Source organism: Strigops habroptila, chromosome 8 (genome assembly GCF_004027225.2).
Source record: "Strigops habroptila isolate Jane chromosome 8, bStrHab1.2.pri, whole genome shotgun sequence".
Taxonomy (NCBI): domain Eukaryota; kingdom Metazoa; phylum Chordata; class Aves; order Psittaciformes; family Psittacidae; genus Strigops; species Strigops habroptila.
In genome coordinates this window covers 49,725,989-49,744,090 of record NC_044284.2, presented here as the reverse complement: position 1 = coordinate 49,744,090, position 18,102 = coordinate 49,725,989, and the positions used below count along the sequence as shown (strand labels likewise).

Here is an 18,102-nt window from a genome sequence, read left to right as displayed (position 1 = left end):
GTTCTATGATTACACATGAACCCCCTGAAGAGCTGATAAAACAAGTGTGACAACTCAAGATAAATAATTGCTTCTGGCTAATTGTTTCCAAACTACAGATGCAGTCATATAGTCAAAAATCATCATGGCCAGTTCATAGAACAGCTGTTTCATATAGAAATGCTGTGATTCATTTTGTATTCCTGTCCATTATGTGCTCTTGGTGCATTTAGTGCAATTATGTGTAGAAAAAGGTTATTGCTTTTTTTGAGGAAAGCACTAGAAGCTGCCATTTTTCAACAGTGTATTTCTGTGCAGTATTATCCCCCCATGACAAAATGCAGCCAGAAAGGTGTGTCAGAAAGACAGATTTTCTTCAAAAATGCATGAAAGGTGGCAATCTGGTTTCAACACAGTTCTGTGTAATTTATAATTGTTTTCTGTCATGTTAACTGTTAACGGTCCTATTTGGTAAAAATGCATGTTGATAGGAAAAAAATCCAAACGAGAAGCGACAAGATATTCTGAAAAAATTGTTTGAGAGAAATTTTGCTGGGCTGTTCCTTCTATAGCAACAAATAAACAAACTACCATAGTAATTGAAGATATTCTGTCCAAATTTGGCTCTTCATTTGTGGGAACGGATGTGGAACTGAAGCTGCCTTGATTCTGGCTGTTAATTTGCCTGTTTTTTTGCTCTGTTATCTCACTTTCGTCCCTGTAAAAAGGGGTATTAATCCTTCCTTCTTTCAGTGAATTAGTTAGGTTTTGTACAGTCCGTTGGCACTGTTAATGAAGGATTTCCTCTGCAGTTTAACTTGCCTCTCCCTCTTTGCACAGATACTCCCGACTGCACCAGGAACCTTTCTCTGCAGAGTCAGATTCGTTGTTTTGCATTAGGAGCTGATGAATGTAAAGCTGAGATTTTCCCCGGGAATCTGGAAGAGAAGCTGAAATCACTTCAGTGAAAAGTGAGCCAGCTTGGTGAGTTTTATATCCCTAAATTAGCACTGACGAGAAGGGGAAAACTTCAGAAGTAATTTCACAGTAAAGCCTCAGTATGCTGGTGAGTAGGAAAATAAAGTATTCTTCATCCATGAATCATGCTCACTCCCAGGGAGGAGAGACAGATACTTATTGCTCTTGCCATTTACCCTCTAGCCAGCTGTCTGAAAGAGAGTCATGCACCTATAGCCACATGTTGAAAATATCTTATCTGCTCTCTCGAGTTGTTATAATGGTTAGAACAGAGAGGAATTGTGAAAGACTTCATTATTCTCACCATTTAATTTTGCAGGATGCCCTTTGGTGCTTCTGCTCTGCAGTACAGCAGAGTCATCCTCATTGATGTATACATCTGGTGGACACCAAAATAAGGCTACCACTACTAAGAAATACTGACTTTGATGTCATGAATTACCAAAAAAAAAAAAAAAAGACACTAAGACCACTTAAGAAATATGAAGTTGCAGTGCTTATTTATTTAGCAGCTATAGCACAGAAGTAGAACACCAAAAAGCAAATGAAAAACCCCGAAAGTATGGGAGTCTAGTGCTAGCAAGCATCAGTTCAGTCTTATCTCCTATGGATACAGTTGGACGCAGCAGCAGGAGTGTTATTTTCTCCCTGCATGATATGAGTCACTTCCACAGGAGACAATATGCAATCCTAAGAGCTAAGCGCTAGGTGTTTCATATTTGCTGAATCTCTCGCTTTGAGTCATTGATTTCTTCACATCAAATCTCATCTCTGGCCCAGTTAGTGAGCCATTAAGTGAGGAGTCTACTGTGTTGATGAAATAATAATTCTGTTTACAGAGTGCCTTCTCACCACGGCACTGTAGGTGCAGCACAGTGTCTGCTTAATTCACACTCTTTTAATAATTAAAGATTTTCTACCTAATTCTTTTGTGAAAAACTGAATTCTTGTGCTGTCTTTGACCAGAAGCAATTGCAGAGATGCTGTCTGGGGAGCAGTTCCTAGAAGGTTGCCCATTTGTTTGGCACCGGAGCATCCTTTTCTCTAGAAGGAAGAAAACATTTTCTCTCTTTGAAGAGGGTGCTCAGGCCATGTACACATGTGCATCAGCTGAGAAGCAGAATGCAGTGGTGCTCCATTTCTGAAATACTTTTGCCCCATTAAGGACCACCATACTCTGAAAATGTAATTCACGTGACACTTCAAAGTCTTTTTCCCCCCTTCTAAAAATTTAAGATATGCTAGATTTATACACATCCATTACAGAATAAATTGGCTTATGATAGCAAGAGAAAGATACCAGAAACATAGGAAAAGAAAGGGCTAGGATGACTTGCTACATGCAGGCAGCCCATTCCAGAATGGCAAGAATTTACCCACCCAGCTGAGAATTCCCCTACAGGGGGGAAAATCTTGTTCATACAGTTTCAGACAATCATATTCTACAGCACTTATTTATGTATTTATTCTTGTGTCTAAGTACGGAAAGAAGGAGAAAGGAAGGGAATGAGGTGTGCTGAGCAGCTGACGTGCTGTCTCATCCTGTAATACTTGTGCACTGCTGGCTTAACTATGAGCAGTTTCTTGGTGTTCTTCTTAAGAATTCATAGAGGCACTTGCAAAACATGTCCAGAGATTTACTTCCCTGGTCCACCAAAGCACATTTTTATATGCTTAGTGAATCTAACTCAGGAGAGAATAAAGGTTAGTTACAAAGGAAAAAAAAAAAAAAAAGAAAACCCCTTTAACTATAAAGGCTTGGTTCTCCTTTTTTCCCCCTCTGTGAACTTTTACAAAGTTTTTGTAAAAAAGCTGGATACAGCTCTGAAGTGACCATGAGCAGTGGGTTGTGAAAAATGAACCTGAGAAACCAGCTATGAAATGTGGTGATTCTCACGCCTGGCTGACAGGACTTCCCGTTACCTGCAGAAAGGGCTCCTGAAAACTAGAGCTCTTGTTGAAGGGTTTAGGCTTTAAGCCACGTTACTGCTGGTGTGAAATATGCTTTGAACAGGAAGAAAGACTAGATAGGAAAATATGATAGTCTGTGTTGGCTGGAATGAATTCATTTGCCTTTTGTGCCCATGTGAACGCTGGCCTCAGGAAGGTGTGTCTTTTCTCACTTCCATGGCATGTCCCTTGATAGCTATGTCAGGAGACTGCTGGCACACTTGATAAGCTGAAACGTCTTGGAAGTGTCCAGCTGTCTCTTAATGTGCTTGTGTTTCTGTGCCCTCCCTTCCTGTGCTTGAAAGGCCCCTGCCTAAGGAATAGTGTAGAGGTAGACGGTTGTTTCAACTGACATTGCATCATCTCAAATGCTTTTTCTGAAGGTAATAGGCTTAGTTGCATATGAATAGGTCTGGTGGCATTGGTCCACTTCTGAGTATTCTCTTTTCTGAAAGCCATCATGTGATATGGTGTCTGGGTGCCGACAGAGGGCTAGGGCTCATGGGAGAAGGGTCACTAGACATCCAGAAGAGGTGGTGGCTGAGAGCAAACCATCACTAGCCAAATTATTCCTGGTGTGAAGGCAAAGGAACAACTAAAACTTACAATCTCCTCAAACAATGTCTTTGAAAATATTTTCCTAAGATTTTTACTTTGCTTCTGTCACAAAAAGCAAGACTGGAAAATAGTTCGAGAGCTCTTTAAGATAAATCTTTTTGTGCCTTTCCTACAGATGCAGGTAATTGCAGAGAGATTTGGGATCTGTCTAAGTCAGATCCTGCCCATTAAAAAATATATCTCAGGGTTGTATTTGACATGTAGTGTTGACATCCTTCTTTCTATAGTAAGGCAGATGATATGTTTAGCAGACAGCTACTTTGACAACCTCCCTTCTGAGGAGGTAAAGGAAAATGCTGAAAATTTCCTGTAGCTTTTGATATTTTATGTGGTTGCTGGGCTAATCTTTATAAAATTCTGGCACGGGGGGGGGGTCACACTTCCTGCTACCAGAGGCAGATGCAACTCCAGACACACCAGTGGAATTGCATCTCATTGCATTTATGAAGCTGGACCTCTCTTTAAAGAAAAATTTTGCCTTGCTTACATTAAGGGGAGAACAAACAAGCCAGCTTCTGAGCTTTGATACCAGTTCCACAGGCTTCTACAACTGCAGGATCTTTCCAAACCCATCATCTTTTCATTAGGAAAAAAACCTGCACAAACCTTTCAAGAAATTATTAAAAAAAATATTATTTCCTCCTTGTAGTTTAAATTACATCTTGAGTTATTCCCTACACATTATGTGTGTTCTTTACTATCTTCCTTTCACTTTGTTACACTAGAAACTACCTCTGTATCCTAACTTCGAGTAGCTAAATGCCCATATTATGTGATGATTATCTCCAGAAACAGACCCTGAAGCCGTTATAAAGAGCTATTGAATGAGACTTGAACTGCCAAAGTGCTCATTCAGAATGAAATGAAAGCCAGGCAGGTGCCTTGTAGAGGGAGTCAGCCTAGATGTTTCATTGTATCACCTCCTCCTTTAATAGGAGATTCCCAGAGTGGGATCTCAACAATTTTCTGGAAACCCTCTGACTGGTTACTGTGAATGTATTTTTCAAAAGAATTCTTTTCCACGAGGTGAAATGTACCTGGTTTGTTTTCACTTCTATTGGATTGAATCATATCAAGATGTTTACCAGATTTTTACTTCTTTGAGAAGAATGTTTGACTTGCATATTTATAAAATTCTTAGGGACACATGCAATGAAGTGGCAATGTGTTTTGGCACAGTTACGGCTGTGAATACTTTTAGTGCATCTGATATTGCTATGCCTGGGAAAAGATACCATTACTGTATCGTTTCTAAAGGTACAGTTAGACAAAGAGGCTTTTTCTCACACAATAAGCCTTGATTAAAACTGATTATATATTAATGTGGAGAGGTTTCTTCTGTCAAATGACTTGGTCACGTTTGCCCTCTAGTGGCAGCGAGTTTGCAAATGATGGACCCCCAGGAGCCGGACAAGAAAGGCCCTCTACAGACAACAAAGCTAATGAATTTCATTTAACTCTGTTCGGTCTATTTATCAGGGTCTACTGTGAGCATATAACTCTACAGGGAAGGCTTCTCACTTAAAGGTCAGGGTAAAGTATAAGTAAACCTACTTTCCTGCTGTTCCATTCCCTCAAAGGCAAGGCCATAGAGGAGATCACCAAGTCTCTTATCTAGAACATAAGCACAGCAGCAGCTGGTAAGAGTGGAGGGGGCTGCAGTTAGTTTTCCTGGGGGTTTGCTGTAGAAATCTGTTCAGCTTGTTGAAACACACTTGATTATGTAGTGCTTTCATTGCGACCCTGCTTTCTGCCTAACAAGGGAAAAATAAGCACCACAAATAGCATAATGAAGAATTCAGGCAAAGAGAAGAACTTGAAGTAGGAAAGGTCTTTCATATGAAGGAAATCTTTCTGGGAAGGAAGGGAGTAATGAAACCCAGTAGCTGTGAAATTGCTGTGTGATAACCAAGTAAGCAACCTCTCGGTCTGTCATTCAGAAAAAATTATTGCCGTTTTCAGACTTGAGTCATTGCAATAGTATGGCAGACTATACCAGGTATTTTATTTTTCATGCACTGTTTTAAAAGATCTAACAATGTTTTTGCAGCAGCAGAAACTTTTTTTCTTTTACCTTTTTTTTTTTTTTCTTCTAGTGTGCATGTTGATGTGGAGGAAAATGGTAAGGTTCAATGATTTCGTTGTTGTTAGTGCAACTATTGAGGAAATGATTGAAATTCAAGGATGATGTAACATGGAAATTATCAGGTATCTTCCTGAGGAGGCCAACCCTGGGTGATCCCACTTCATCTGTATTCCAAACACCCACTGACTCGAGGTCTTTGGGTTTAAAAACTGTACTAGTTTTTACCAGTTTGATTTCCTTAAGATGAAGTGCTTGTAGAACAGTGGAAATGTAATGAGAGCCTTATTGGATCAAGAACTTGCCGAGCTAAAATATGAAATACATATTTTGGCAGCTTGGCTAAACAGATACATTTACAACTTGCACTGGTGAGAATCTCACATTTTCTACAGCACAGAGGTTATTGGAGGTTATGCAAATGTAAACTGTTGTGGCAGTGCAGTGTTTGTCTCTTATGTTTGATAGGGATCTGCAGGTAAAAGAGGATTTGATGACTGGAAAAATGGTGAAGAAGTGGACACAATTAAAGAAAGGCATACAGTCCTGATCACCTTATCTCAAAACAAATCAGTTGCATATATAAATAATTGAAAAAACCCTTTAAAATGAGACTTTTAAGGAAGCAGTGTTGTCCAAAATGATGTTAATGATAAGGCAAGAGTTCAAGAGGAGCAAAACCATATACATTTCAACCACTCTTCAGTGCCATGCTGAAAACGTGCAGCAGGTGAGTGAAGGTGACATTCAAATATTTGTACCATAAAGGATTTAGCCTCAGAATTGGTGGTAGAAGCTTTGAAAGAAATGAGAAATCCTTCTCAATTATATTTAAATTTATATTGACATGATACAAATCAATACTATAGTCTGAGCTATGACTCTGCCTTGGCTAGGCCAGGATTCTCTCTGTAGGTGTTTGTTCATGTAAAGCTCCAGATTTGATAGGACTGAGTAGCACACAAAGCACAGAGCTTTGACTGTGACAGCAGCCTAAACCTCGGCCTTTAATTCAGCTAGTTTGTGCCTACCCATCAAGAGAAAGCTGGAATGGGATGCTGAACAATGTACAAAAGCTTAGTGCTTTAGGCTTCAGATTCTTTTAAAAATATAAATGAAATAACTTCACCACACCACACCTGAAAACCTCCACTGTCCCCTGCACGAGTGAAGAAAGTGAGGCAGAGCGCAGCATATGTGCTGCAGAAAGGAACCACGTCTCACTGGAGTTTCAGGCTGTCACAGTGCGTTTCACCCTGCACAGGAGGGAGATGTCAGCATCTCAGCATTTCTCATGAGTGGAGCAATCCATTTTGTCGATCCACCAGCTGGTCAAAAGGTGTGGGGAGTGCCAGGTTCCCTGTCTGCCTGGTGCTAACCAGCTGGCCCTGGGCATGCCTGGGAGCCTGCAGAGCCAAGCTGAAAGCAGGAGGCAGCGTGGGGGAGCTGGCTGGTTGCTGGACTTGGAGCTGGCAACCTTACCTGGCCCAGGGAGCTGTGTAATCCGTACGGCTGCAGCTGGGGATCTGAGGACTTGGCAAAGGGGGCAACCTGCCTGCCAGATTTATTTTGGTCTGTCAGGCAAGGTCACCAATTAATTCCTCTGGAGCATTTCAGTTTGGTTGAATCAGGATTTTCCAATGTGAAGCTGTAGCATTGTAGAAACTGATGCCCAGCTTCACACAGGAAAGTAAAAGACTTAGATGCGATGTAGTTGCTTATACTTAAGACTGAAATCCTTAATACTTCCTTCTATACCTTTAAACAGGAAAGTCTATTTGTGCCTAATTTACATCATCTGTGCAGCTCTCCAGCATCCCAAAGAACAGGCTTGTCTCCACTCAGAAATGCTGGAAAAGCCATGGGTCTCAACCCCTTCTCACACGTAAGACATGAAAAGCCTCACACAAGATGTTCTTCTCTCTACATTACTTAATCTCTACTAGTGAGCCCCACAAAAACCACCGTATCTGTGATTATGCTCATTCAATGATACGACTGTGGTTCCCACCTATTTTTATACATTGATTTAATGGGTTGAACAATCACCTGAAATGTGAGACTTCTCCCCCTCCCCATCATCCCACAGCTGTTTCAGAAGGGGCAATGTAGCTGTCAGAACCTAGAAGATGATTTCAGGTATGGAAACTTGTATCCAGGGAGCCCAGGGCCCTGGGAAATGGGATATGTATGATGACCTCTTCAGCATTTCCTATTGAATAGCTATCAGGCTGGAGGGGGACGATACCTTAGATCCCACTTAAAGTGCTTAAATCCTCTTAATATACAAAATTATATACTCTATAATATAATATTGTATGTATAACTTTTTAATATAATAGAATATAATATATAAATGTAATATATTCGTGTATAAATTATATATTAGATATACTCTGGGTAGAAGGTTGTACTCTGGCTTCAGACACATAGAAGTCTTGTAATACAGCAAACTGTAATGTCAGAGACAAAGGGGCATTGTGACTCATGGTGTAGACATGTCCAAGTTAGTATCAAATGGAAGTGGTATATCCACATTTCACAAAGGTGAAACACCATTCAAAGATACCAAGGCATCTGCATTAAGTCTGAAATAATGTAGACAAGTTATTAGCTCAGTGAGATAAACATTTGTCTGCCAGTTCTAAACAGAGCCTGAGACTGTCAATCTATCTCTTACACTCATAGTGAATCTAATCTGTATATCATCCCCCAGGATACTTTTGTTTTGACCACATAAGCAGGAACTTAAGTAGAATTCTAGCATGTTAGCTTATTCAGCCCAAATTCTTGGCTCTATTTCTTTTGCTATAATTATCTTTCTATCAGCTGGCAAGAAAACAAAGCACTGGAGCAGCTCTAGCTAGAGTAAATTCTCAACCACACAAAAGACAGATATGACCACTATTAAACAAGGCACTTAAATATTGCTTCATATGATGCCTATAAAGAATGTCAAGTTACATCTATTTGTGAAGGTTAAGAGGATACATGGAGGAAATAAGGTAAAAAAATAGTGGAGATGATAGGTTTGAGGGGAGCTAGTCACAACATTTCATTTGTTTGTCACCACTTACTGTATTTTGAAATTCATTTCATTACTGAGAAGATTTTAAGAGTCATGAAAGTGCCCTGAAGCTTCAGAATGACTGTGGTCCATTTTCCCAGTAAGACAAAACAAAGATGTGGCAAAAGCCGTGGCAAAAGCCTGAAGGTTGTTATTTCAGCATCCTGGTTCAGCACTGTATTTGTTATAGTGACCCTTGAGGAGTTCATTCAGGGCTTGGGTTTGATGGTGCAAGTCTCCAATTAATATTTTTCTCCAAAGCATTCACAATTTGCCTAAAGGCAAAATGCATCAAAGATGATGGAGAACATAGCTGTGCAGTCACAGGAACCAAGTTTACTTGGACTAACAGGGTGCACAACCTGATGAATTCCAGATAGCTTTTGCTGTAAAGATTTTGATTTAATTTTGCCTTTATTATATAGATGGCAATTGGAGTAGTCCAGGATAATCCACAGAGGTCTTGGATGTTCAAACTCCTTCTGAGATCTGAACTTCAACCTTGGCTAACGTCAACAATCCACATTCACAACTACCGTGTCACACATGTCCCTGGCCCTTAGCCTGTTAGATGAGTGAAAGATATTGCAGAAGGAAAGCACAGACAGAAGGGAGAGAGCAACTCTGTAAAGCTCCAAAAGCTTCATCAGGCTGATGTTTTAACAGGGGGTGTAATGTGAATTTTGAAGCTTCCTGAATAGCTTGTAGATGGGGCATGGTGTACAGCTGCGGGGCTGCCTGCTTCCCCTGTGAGCTGGGTGACGATGTGCTGAGGTGCCCATGTTTGTCCTCTTGAGAGAAGCTGAACAGGCCAGTGGACACAGATAAATAGGGAAGGGAAACTGGGACATCAGGAAGAAACAGGCTACAGATAATGAAGGGAAGATTTATGATCAGATTTATCTATAATTCCTGCTTCCCAAAACCAATCTGAAAGTAAATAATAATATTAGGACATATAAGTGTTCATTGTGAATTACAGCTAAGTGAACTGCAAGGGAAAAAAGAGGGAAAACCAGATTTTTTTAAAAATTTTTTTTTATTTTTGTACATTGAAGCATTTTCAGGTATGAAAATAACAACCTTCTCACACTGACTGAGGAAGAACTGTAAGTACTATTTTTGAACAGCTTTGGGTTTTCTTAGTAAACTGTCCTCCCAGCCCTGCTTGCAATGTAATTACTGCCTATCCAGCAATAACAGAAATGAGAATGTCTTAGGCAATGTCTTTTTCCTCCAGAGACAATGTGAAATGGTGTTCAGAAAGGTACAGAATTGTAATGGACTTACAGGAAAAAAATCCACATAGTAATCAAGTGTGGAGGTTAGAGGGAAAAAAAAACCCCACCCCAAACCTTGATTAGAATTTATATAAAACTGCCTGGAATGTATCCGACCTATAAATAAACCTGGAGGAAAAAGATTTAAACCGTTGTTAGTAAACAAAAAAGCCAGTAGATGGCATGAGAGACCTTGAGATTCAACATAAAGCTCAGATGGCTACTAATAGCTACTCTCTTCTGCAATCTTCTGTGCTGTCCTTGGTTTTAGCCCTAACTACTTTATTTGCTAGATTCCTGAGGTTTCTTATTCATCAGCTGCACTTAGATCCACACAGTACATTTATTTTTAGGGACAACTAAAGTTCGTTTAATAACTCATTCAAACATGCTGAGTAAAAGCCTGGTTCTGTTGAGTTTAAGCATTGGCTTCAGTCGGGTTAGAATTGTACACGTTATTTTTTTTTAATGCTCATGCTGCGGAGCAGGCATTTCATTTCCAGAAGGGGTCTGATATTAAGGGTTTTGTCCTTTCCTATCACACTGCAGCTTCTTTCTCTGGAGCAGAATGACCATGCTTTCCTAAGAGTCGCTCTGTCATTTAAAATTAGTGAATCAAAAGAGCCAGGTCTGATGGACAAAAGGTTTGTTGTCTTTGTCTAGGATACAAAAGACTGTGTCTCCAATAGCCTTTTGCCTATCCCACTGTAATATCAGGATCCAATTCTAGGCTTTTATGAATAATCCACTAAGGTTTAACCAAAGCTGACCATGAACAAATTAAGTAAGTACATTGTTTTGATTTTTTCCAAATGTATAGTTATTGTACAGTTGGATGAATCTGAAAATGAAAACCTTCAACTTAGCAATAAAATACACTCATGTGGTTAGGAGATCTAGTGGAAAAATTTGCTTTTCATCTCTAGCATCACGGAAGAACTTGCAGAAGACATATGGGACTTTAAATTCATAAGCATTTCTGACTCCATCAAGTAGGTAAGTAGTCATATCTTTCTGATGCAGAAAATGAGGCACAGAAATCCCCAGCTTCATGCAAAACTGCCTTACAGGGCTATGAAGGCAGAATTAGGACTCAAACCTGGCCTGTGCTTAGGCCCACATCTTTTTCCTGACACTCACTTTTTTAAACAATACTAGAGTACTGTAATTGCAAGGTCATATTCCTTGATTACTACAGTAAAGTCCAGAGTTCATTAATTCATATCATTGAGAAGCACTAGGAATGAAAAGTAGAGTGCATAAAAGCTCAGGCTGTGAAGTACACATTTTAATACTCGGTAGGCTGTATAACTTTGGTTTGCTTTATAGGGTAGGACAGGCGTGATTTCCAAATGAGGTTTAAATCTGGACTGCAGATATCCTCCCAGATGGGTTGGAAATATCTATGCGGTGCATTAGAAACTCCAGAAGGGCTTTTTCACACTTGTACTGCTAATGCACTTAATTCCTTTGGCAAAATGAGGTGGTTCTAAGACTTTTGCTTTGCCATGCCCACTGCCAACCTCATGCTTTACTAACTTTTGTTATATTTGGATTTTGCAGCTGCAGTGTCAGTGGAGTGTTTCACTTAGTCAGAGGCATTCAGCTTTCTCAGCAGAGGGCACTACCAAAAAGGAACTGCGCAGAAATGAAAGCTGCCCCTTCCAAATGGAGGTAATACGAGCTGTGCCTCAGCCACACCCTGCACAGAGCAGTGAAAGAGGTGTGCCTGGATTTTGCTAGCCACTGCTTTCCCCTCTGGTTGAGCTTGCACCCGAGCCTGGGCTGCGTTACTGATAGGGTGATGGTGAGTGAATTCTCTGGCTGTGCTCTGACACTATGATGTGGCATTTTCACCTTTCTTTCCTTATGTCTGGGACAGTGTGTGAGCTAGGACTTTCTTTAGGACTTTTGGCCTCAAGCAGTCCCACACAGCATCTTGCTGTTGGGAGCTTTATTGCCTGTGAACACCACAGGCAGTGGAAAGTGCTAACAGAGGAGCATCTGCTGGGCAAAAGGAATACATGTGTGGTTTTAGCATGGGCAGGATACCTTTTCCAGGCATGACAATTTAGCTGTGAGAAAGAGACACGTAGCTGTTCTGGTGGCTCCCTTTAGCTGTGGCACTGGAGGTGCATTCTTGATGCAGGATCCAAAGTGGGGCTTCATCAGGGACAGCCCTGACCTGCCACAATTATGTTTTTTAATGCCATACAGTATGTATTATTATAAATCAGCATTGTAGAATAAACTAATTTAGGACTGCTGATCAATCTCTGCCTTCGAGTTTTTTCCAATGACTGAAACAGTCTGTATATTGTTTCTGGGAGAAGGCATTTGCCTTTATGAGTTGCTTGCATTTTTTGTACTGTACATCCCAGCTTGATTGTTGTTAATTAGTGTCATGCTTCTGTGTAGATGACTGTGTTTTACTGCAAGCAGAATTACTTCTCTTACTAATGGCTCTTTGTTGTTACTAAATTCCTGTTCAAGTCATTGAGCATGAAAGTTCATTTTTCTTCTCTCACTATATCTCTTCACTACCTTTGTCGTATCTGAAGTGGTTGACTGGCAAAAGTTTCTCTTTTGTAAACAAGAGGATTAAAGGAGAAGGTGTTGGATTAAAGATGACAGTCCAATCCTGTGAATGTCAATGCATATCTCCCATAAGTCACAGTGAAAACAATACTCCAGAAAAGGGCTCTCCAGGTGTAATATTAGTGTGATTTTAAAGGAAAGTGTAATGCAATATGCTTCATCTCTCCTCTTGTTTGGGACTACCCTTTTGGCAGTGTAGCATTTGTGATGAGTCAGCAAAACACAGCTTTTGTACAGGGAACTTGTGAATGCTTTATTACAAATAAAAACAGTGCAAGAACTCATGTTACTGGTCTTAGTTTGAACATACTTGCATGGAAATAAGCTGTTGAATAGAACACTGGCTATCTGCATATGGACCCAGTACACAAGAAGGTTCTCAAATACAACATATAGACTAAATTAAGGCTGGGGTAACCCCCCTTTAATGTCTGTTATCCTCAGGAGAGAAGCTTAGGGGCACCAGGCTCAGCCCACTGAGCCCTGGTTTGAACAAACTCCTAATGACTTACTTTCTTCTGGAAACAATGAAGTATATGCAGTACATTGAGGAAAACTGGGTCTTTTCTAACTTCAAGTGTGTGGCAAGCTGCAACTTCAGAGAGAGTGAAAGGAGTATGACACATTACTCATATTTCTGCTCTGGGAAATAAAAAAGCACTGAGAAATTTTGCTCTGTAATTGTTCAGCTATTTAGTCTTCAATCGTCTTTCTGATAGCTCAGTTTTAGTTAGAAAGAAAAGTATTTTCTTTAATGACAGTTTCCTGACAGCATTTGGGTTCAGCAGTGCCTTGCTCGTGCTAAGGCTTCTGTTGGAAGAGCATGCTTGCTGCTATTGCCTGTTATGGAAACTTATCACAGCTCACTGCACAGCTGATTTGTGTACAAGGTGAAGAGATATTGTGCCATTGCTTGGGGTTAGAAGGTGCCACCTATTCCTGGTTCCCTGAGGTGGGAGGGAATTGCCTTTCTGCATAGGCCTAGTGAAAGCTAGCAGATTGACACTTTGCTGGTTAAACACAGTCTAACTGTCCTGCTTGTACTTTATTTTAGCTTTATGATGTTATTGATCTCACGTATTTTTCTACATATTACTTTTTTTAGCGTATTTGGAATGCTACCTGATGTATTATTATTGTTCCCTGAATTTTTTAAAGGCATCATTTTCGTAAGTATACAATAGGAGATGGTAAACAACAAAAAAAAGTTCCTATTCATACTTTTAGCTCATGAAGCAACAGCACATCCATTGAAATTTAAATGAAAATGGGGACTGTGTCACACACTATAGCTCTCTGGAAAGCTACAGTGGGAGTCTAGCAGTCCAATCATTCCTTTGTAGAATGTGCTAAGGCTAATGGTCTTGCTGGGAGTAAAACGTATTTTTTTTCAGAACGGTTCCAAGAACAGACTTTGCTCTTTACCAGAAAACATAAAAGAAAACAAATGCTTACTGTGTCTTTAGTATGCTAAATATGAAATTCTTTGCACAATGGAATGTTAGCAGTAGCAGTAATCATGTTTTCCTTTCATCACCTAGTGAACACAATTTTAAGAGAGGACTGCTGTAATTATATTGCAGATAAAAGGAAGCAGAAATTCTGGATAATATTATAGTTGGTCTGATTGTTTTGTTGATAGCGAAAAATAAAAAGACAGACCACATGAACACTTATTTAATGAACAACATATTTATTAAGCAGTGCAGACTGTACATAATGCATTTGACTTCGGATGCAATGCAGTAGGCTTATTTTCTGTAAGCACCTTTCTTAATATTTTACTACAGCTATTATGTTCCCCTCTTATCTGCCCAGCTATTCAATTATTTGTATAGTATGTCTATAGCACAACACTAAAGCGTTTAGCTTAACTACAGTCGCCAGTGCAGGTACAATCAATGTCAGCATCCACAGACTCCACTACATCCTCAGATGCAGATTTCTTATCGCTGCTTCTCTGCCATTCCAGCAGGCTTACACTGGTATCTGTCAGAAGAGTGAAATCATTGTTAACTAACATCAAGCAAATTAACACGTTTCAAGGAAATACTTTTGATGGCTGCCAACTCCCTCATCAAGTAAAGAATGAAATCCTGCCCCCACAACTGACATCTAACTGACTCATTGACTTGGAGCAGGATTTTCATCCATGATATAATTACTATAAGACTTCCCTAAAACCAAAATGAATAACAATTCATGAAGCACGAAGACAACAGGCAGGAGGCTGTAAAAGTGCTGGAGGTAGCCACTGCCAATGTAAGACCACCACATAGCAACATACATCAGCAATCTCTTGTTATGCTAGTGCTGCATAACACTGAGTATTTCAGCTGACTGTCAAAGTTCATTCTGAAGGATAAGCCCCTTGGAGAATTTTCAGAGGTTCATAAACTTCTAATTAAAGTTTCCCATATATTGTGAAATCTGGCAGAGCATTGTCAGTTGCAGTATTAACCTTACCACACTGCTTTATCAACAGCAGCTTGAATAAGCCATATCCCTTAATGCTGAAATAATCTAAATGGAATAATGATATTCATCCTCCCAATAAATATTCTTAGCTAGTTGGAGGTTTATCATTGCATCTGGAAGAATATTAGGACATCCATTTAGATTAAGTTTGTATAATAAGAATGGGTAAAGCTTTCATAATTTTACCTCCATTTGTTTTATCCCTTAGTTGGATGATACATTTATAACATGCCATCTCTCATCACAGGAAAATCTGGAGACTGCTGCATGGGTTCAGTCACTTATGTCCTGAAATGCTAATACTCTCCTTGGCTAAATTACTGCCCAACCTGAAGCACAGGTTTTGCATAAAAAAATGGATAATAAATGTTTTCCAGAAAGGTGCTGGAGATACTTTTAACAAATATATAGTATTTTCAAGCTGTGAAATGAGAAATACTATAGAATGTCTCAGTTATGGGGTTTTTTTTAATGTACATTAATTCTTTTCATGTTTCTTTCTCTTGGGCACACTGTGGTCTGATCACATTCATACCCATGTAGGAAATAGTTCCCTTGGCAAACAGGCTGCGTAACTACGCTCCCTATGAGCAGGGCTTGTGGCATGTTTGAAACGTAAGCTAATATGTGGACTTATATTTGGATTGATGTCTGCCTCAGTCAAGATCCTAAGACTACAGTCTCACTGATTTGAGGACAACAGGAGAAATTCTGCATCCTTGTACTTCATTTTATCCTTGTTCAACTGGTGACAGTGATGGGGTCCCTCTCTTTTGAAACAGCAGACTAGCAGGTCTGAGTTCTCATATAAACTGCTAAGAAAAGGTCTTTGTGCAGTGTATGCAAATACATGCTCTCAGCTTGAGAAAGATGAGGATTTTGTTTCTACTGCTTCTCCAAGTCATCAAACAAAGAAAAAGAAAAGTTTTTAAAGGATGATGTATTCCTGTTGATCCTTAGCCTGAGGAAAAGCAATCACCTTGCGAAAAAACCACAAATGGCATCCTTTCCCTTCCTCCTCCTCCTTTTCCTTCTACTCCTCTTCCTTCTGCTCAGGTTAAATAAAAAAATAAAAAGCTCTTGATTAGAAGTGCTGCTAGCAGACTTCCCAGTCTCTGGTTCAGTAAATGAAGCAGAGAAGGCTGCAAATTGCTGTAAACACAACACTGGCTGTGACAACTAATATATATATATATATTTTTTTTTTCCTCCTGATTTTCCTCTTTGCTCAAACATTTCTGTGAGAGAATGAGACAGCTTTATTATAGCCTAAAATTCTGAGGCAGTGAGTGGCCTGGGGTAATGGCGTTTCAGAGATACACACATGGACACACAAAAGAAATCTGTGGAATATGGATATGACAAGACTTTGGAAGGTTTGGGTTCTTTTTTGTTGAAGGTGGGTTTTTCTTTTCAGAAAAGGATGCATCTATTCACATCTCAGGGAGCTGTCATAAAACTATTAGCACTCTGTGCTACTTGTTGAATATGTTGTTGTAGATGGTTGACTATTATAGAAAGAAAGATATTCATTGCTTTTATGGGCTGATTCAGCACATGGCAGATATTAATAATGTGAGAAAAGTGAGAAATTCTACACAGATGTTATTTAAAATCAGACACAAAATACTCCGTTCCTCTCCACTATTACTCAACACAGGGGTTCATTGGCTTCAGAAAAACCACGCCGGATTAACCCAGCTAACAATGGATTTGGCCAACCATGGTTAACACGGAGAACAGACCACTGCATAAGATAGTCCCTAATGGTAGGCTTTCCTCTAAGGTACAGTTGTACTGCATAATTCACTAAAAGATTTAGGACGGAAATACTTGTTGCAGGCTGGATTCTCCTCTCATGCTTCAGTGTGAACCTGAGTTAGACAATGCATCACATTTATGGCAAATGGGTATAAGTAAGTGAAAGTAGAAAAAGGCCCAGTATTTTTAAAAATCTGGGGCATGAGTGTGTGTGTAAAATATGTTCAAAACCAGGCTGCTTTTTGGAACAATCTAGAGAACATTTTGGCAATGTGTTTTTTGGTGATGTATAGCACAGTGGCATAGCTTGGCAGCCTAATCACAGCAGTCATGTCACACTACTTCACTGACTTTCAATTGCCTTGCTTGCCCTGGCCTACACAAAATTGCAGGCTGTAATGTGCGTAAAAGGACTCAGTGTTGCTTATCTCAACTTTATGGAGATCCTGAAAATGTGAAAAAAATTTTATTGATCACTGCTGCCCCTTTTATCACCTCAAATGTTTTTCTCAGATGATGCTACCTGCCATCATCTAAACTAGCTTTTAGCTGGCCAGTACTGTCAGTGGTTATAGCAAATACTAATGGGATTAAAAACAACAGCTCAGAGAGGAGCCGAAGCAATACAGGTCTGTGCGTGGCTGTGCTGTGTTTTGTTCTTTTGAATGCTCTGACAGAGCTCCTACAGTACATGACACACACAGAAAGAAAAATATCGTACCTTTTGGGAAGCAGTGGAAGCCAACCTTAACTGAAGTTTTTTTGATTGGAGTACAGTCTTTCATACATTTCAGTACTGGGTCAACAGAGTAGCACATAGATTCCTCTCCATCAACAGTAGGATTTCGATTCAGCTTCACATAACTGCGCTGCAGCTTGCACCCTAAGAGGAAAAGGAAAGGTAGTTAAAATTGTAGAAATAAATCCCAATCGATCCTTGTAGTAATAAAGGTCCACATTTTCTCTTCAGCTTTTATTAAAACACAGGTGTCTGACAAACCATTTTCACAGTAGTGAGGTTATCAAGATAGGGTGATAATAAGTTGGGGGATAGAAGAAAGACTCTGAAAGGGGAGCTATTTTTAAAATCTAATTGCACAATATAACCCAAATGGAACCATGTATACCCAGTTTTTTAGAACTACATAATACACAGAAAATAACCTCTCATGTCTAAACGCTATTAAGAATAGATACTGCAAGCACAATGGCTACTTCATTGCATTAGGAAAAATGTCAACTGTAGTGAATGGATTAAAAAAAAAAAAGGCAGCATTTATATAATAACATCAAGGATAATTTTTGTATTG

At 39.6% G+C, this 18,102-nt stretch overlaps 1 protein-coding gene and 1 long non-coding RNA gene across 2 annotated transcripts in view; one reads left to right on the top strand and one right to left on the bottom strand.

The window, feature by feature from the left end:
- The first annotated feature begins 830 nt into the window (after positions 1 to 830).
- On the top strand, positions 831 to 6,332 carry LOC115611907. The gene is made up of 3 exons (XR_003992753.1): positions 831 to 963; positions 5,622 to 5,647; positions 6,077 to 6,332. It is a non-coding gene; the product is annotated as an uncharacterized LOC115611907 (long non-coding RNA).
- Positions 6,333 to 14,224: 7,892 nt separating this feature from the next.
- LOC115612224 (vitellogenin-1-like) overlaps positions 14,225 to 18,102 on the bottom strand; it is a 65,171-nt gene continuing 61,293 nt past the window's right edge. Inside the window, exons 35-36 of the mRNA XM_030496239.1 lie at positions 17,514 to 17,675; positions 14,225 to 14,542 (exon numbers count right to left, since the gene is read on the bottom strand). Coding sequence (XP_030352099.1) covers positions 14,424 to 14,542; positions 17,514 to 17,675 — 281 coding nt within the window. The 3' untranslated portion in view covers positions 14,225 to 14,423. The remainder of the gene's footprint in view (positions 14,543 to 17,513; positions 17,676 to 18,102) is intronic.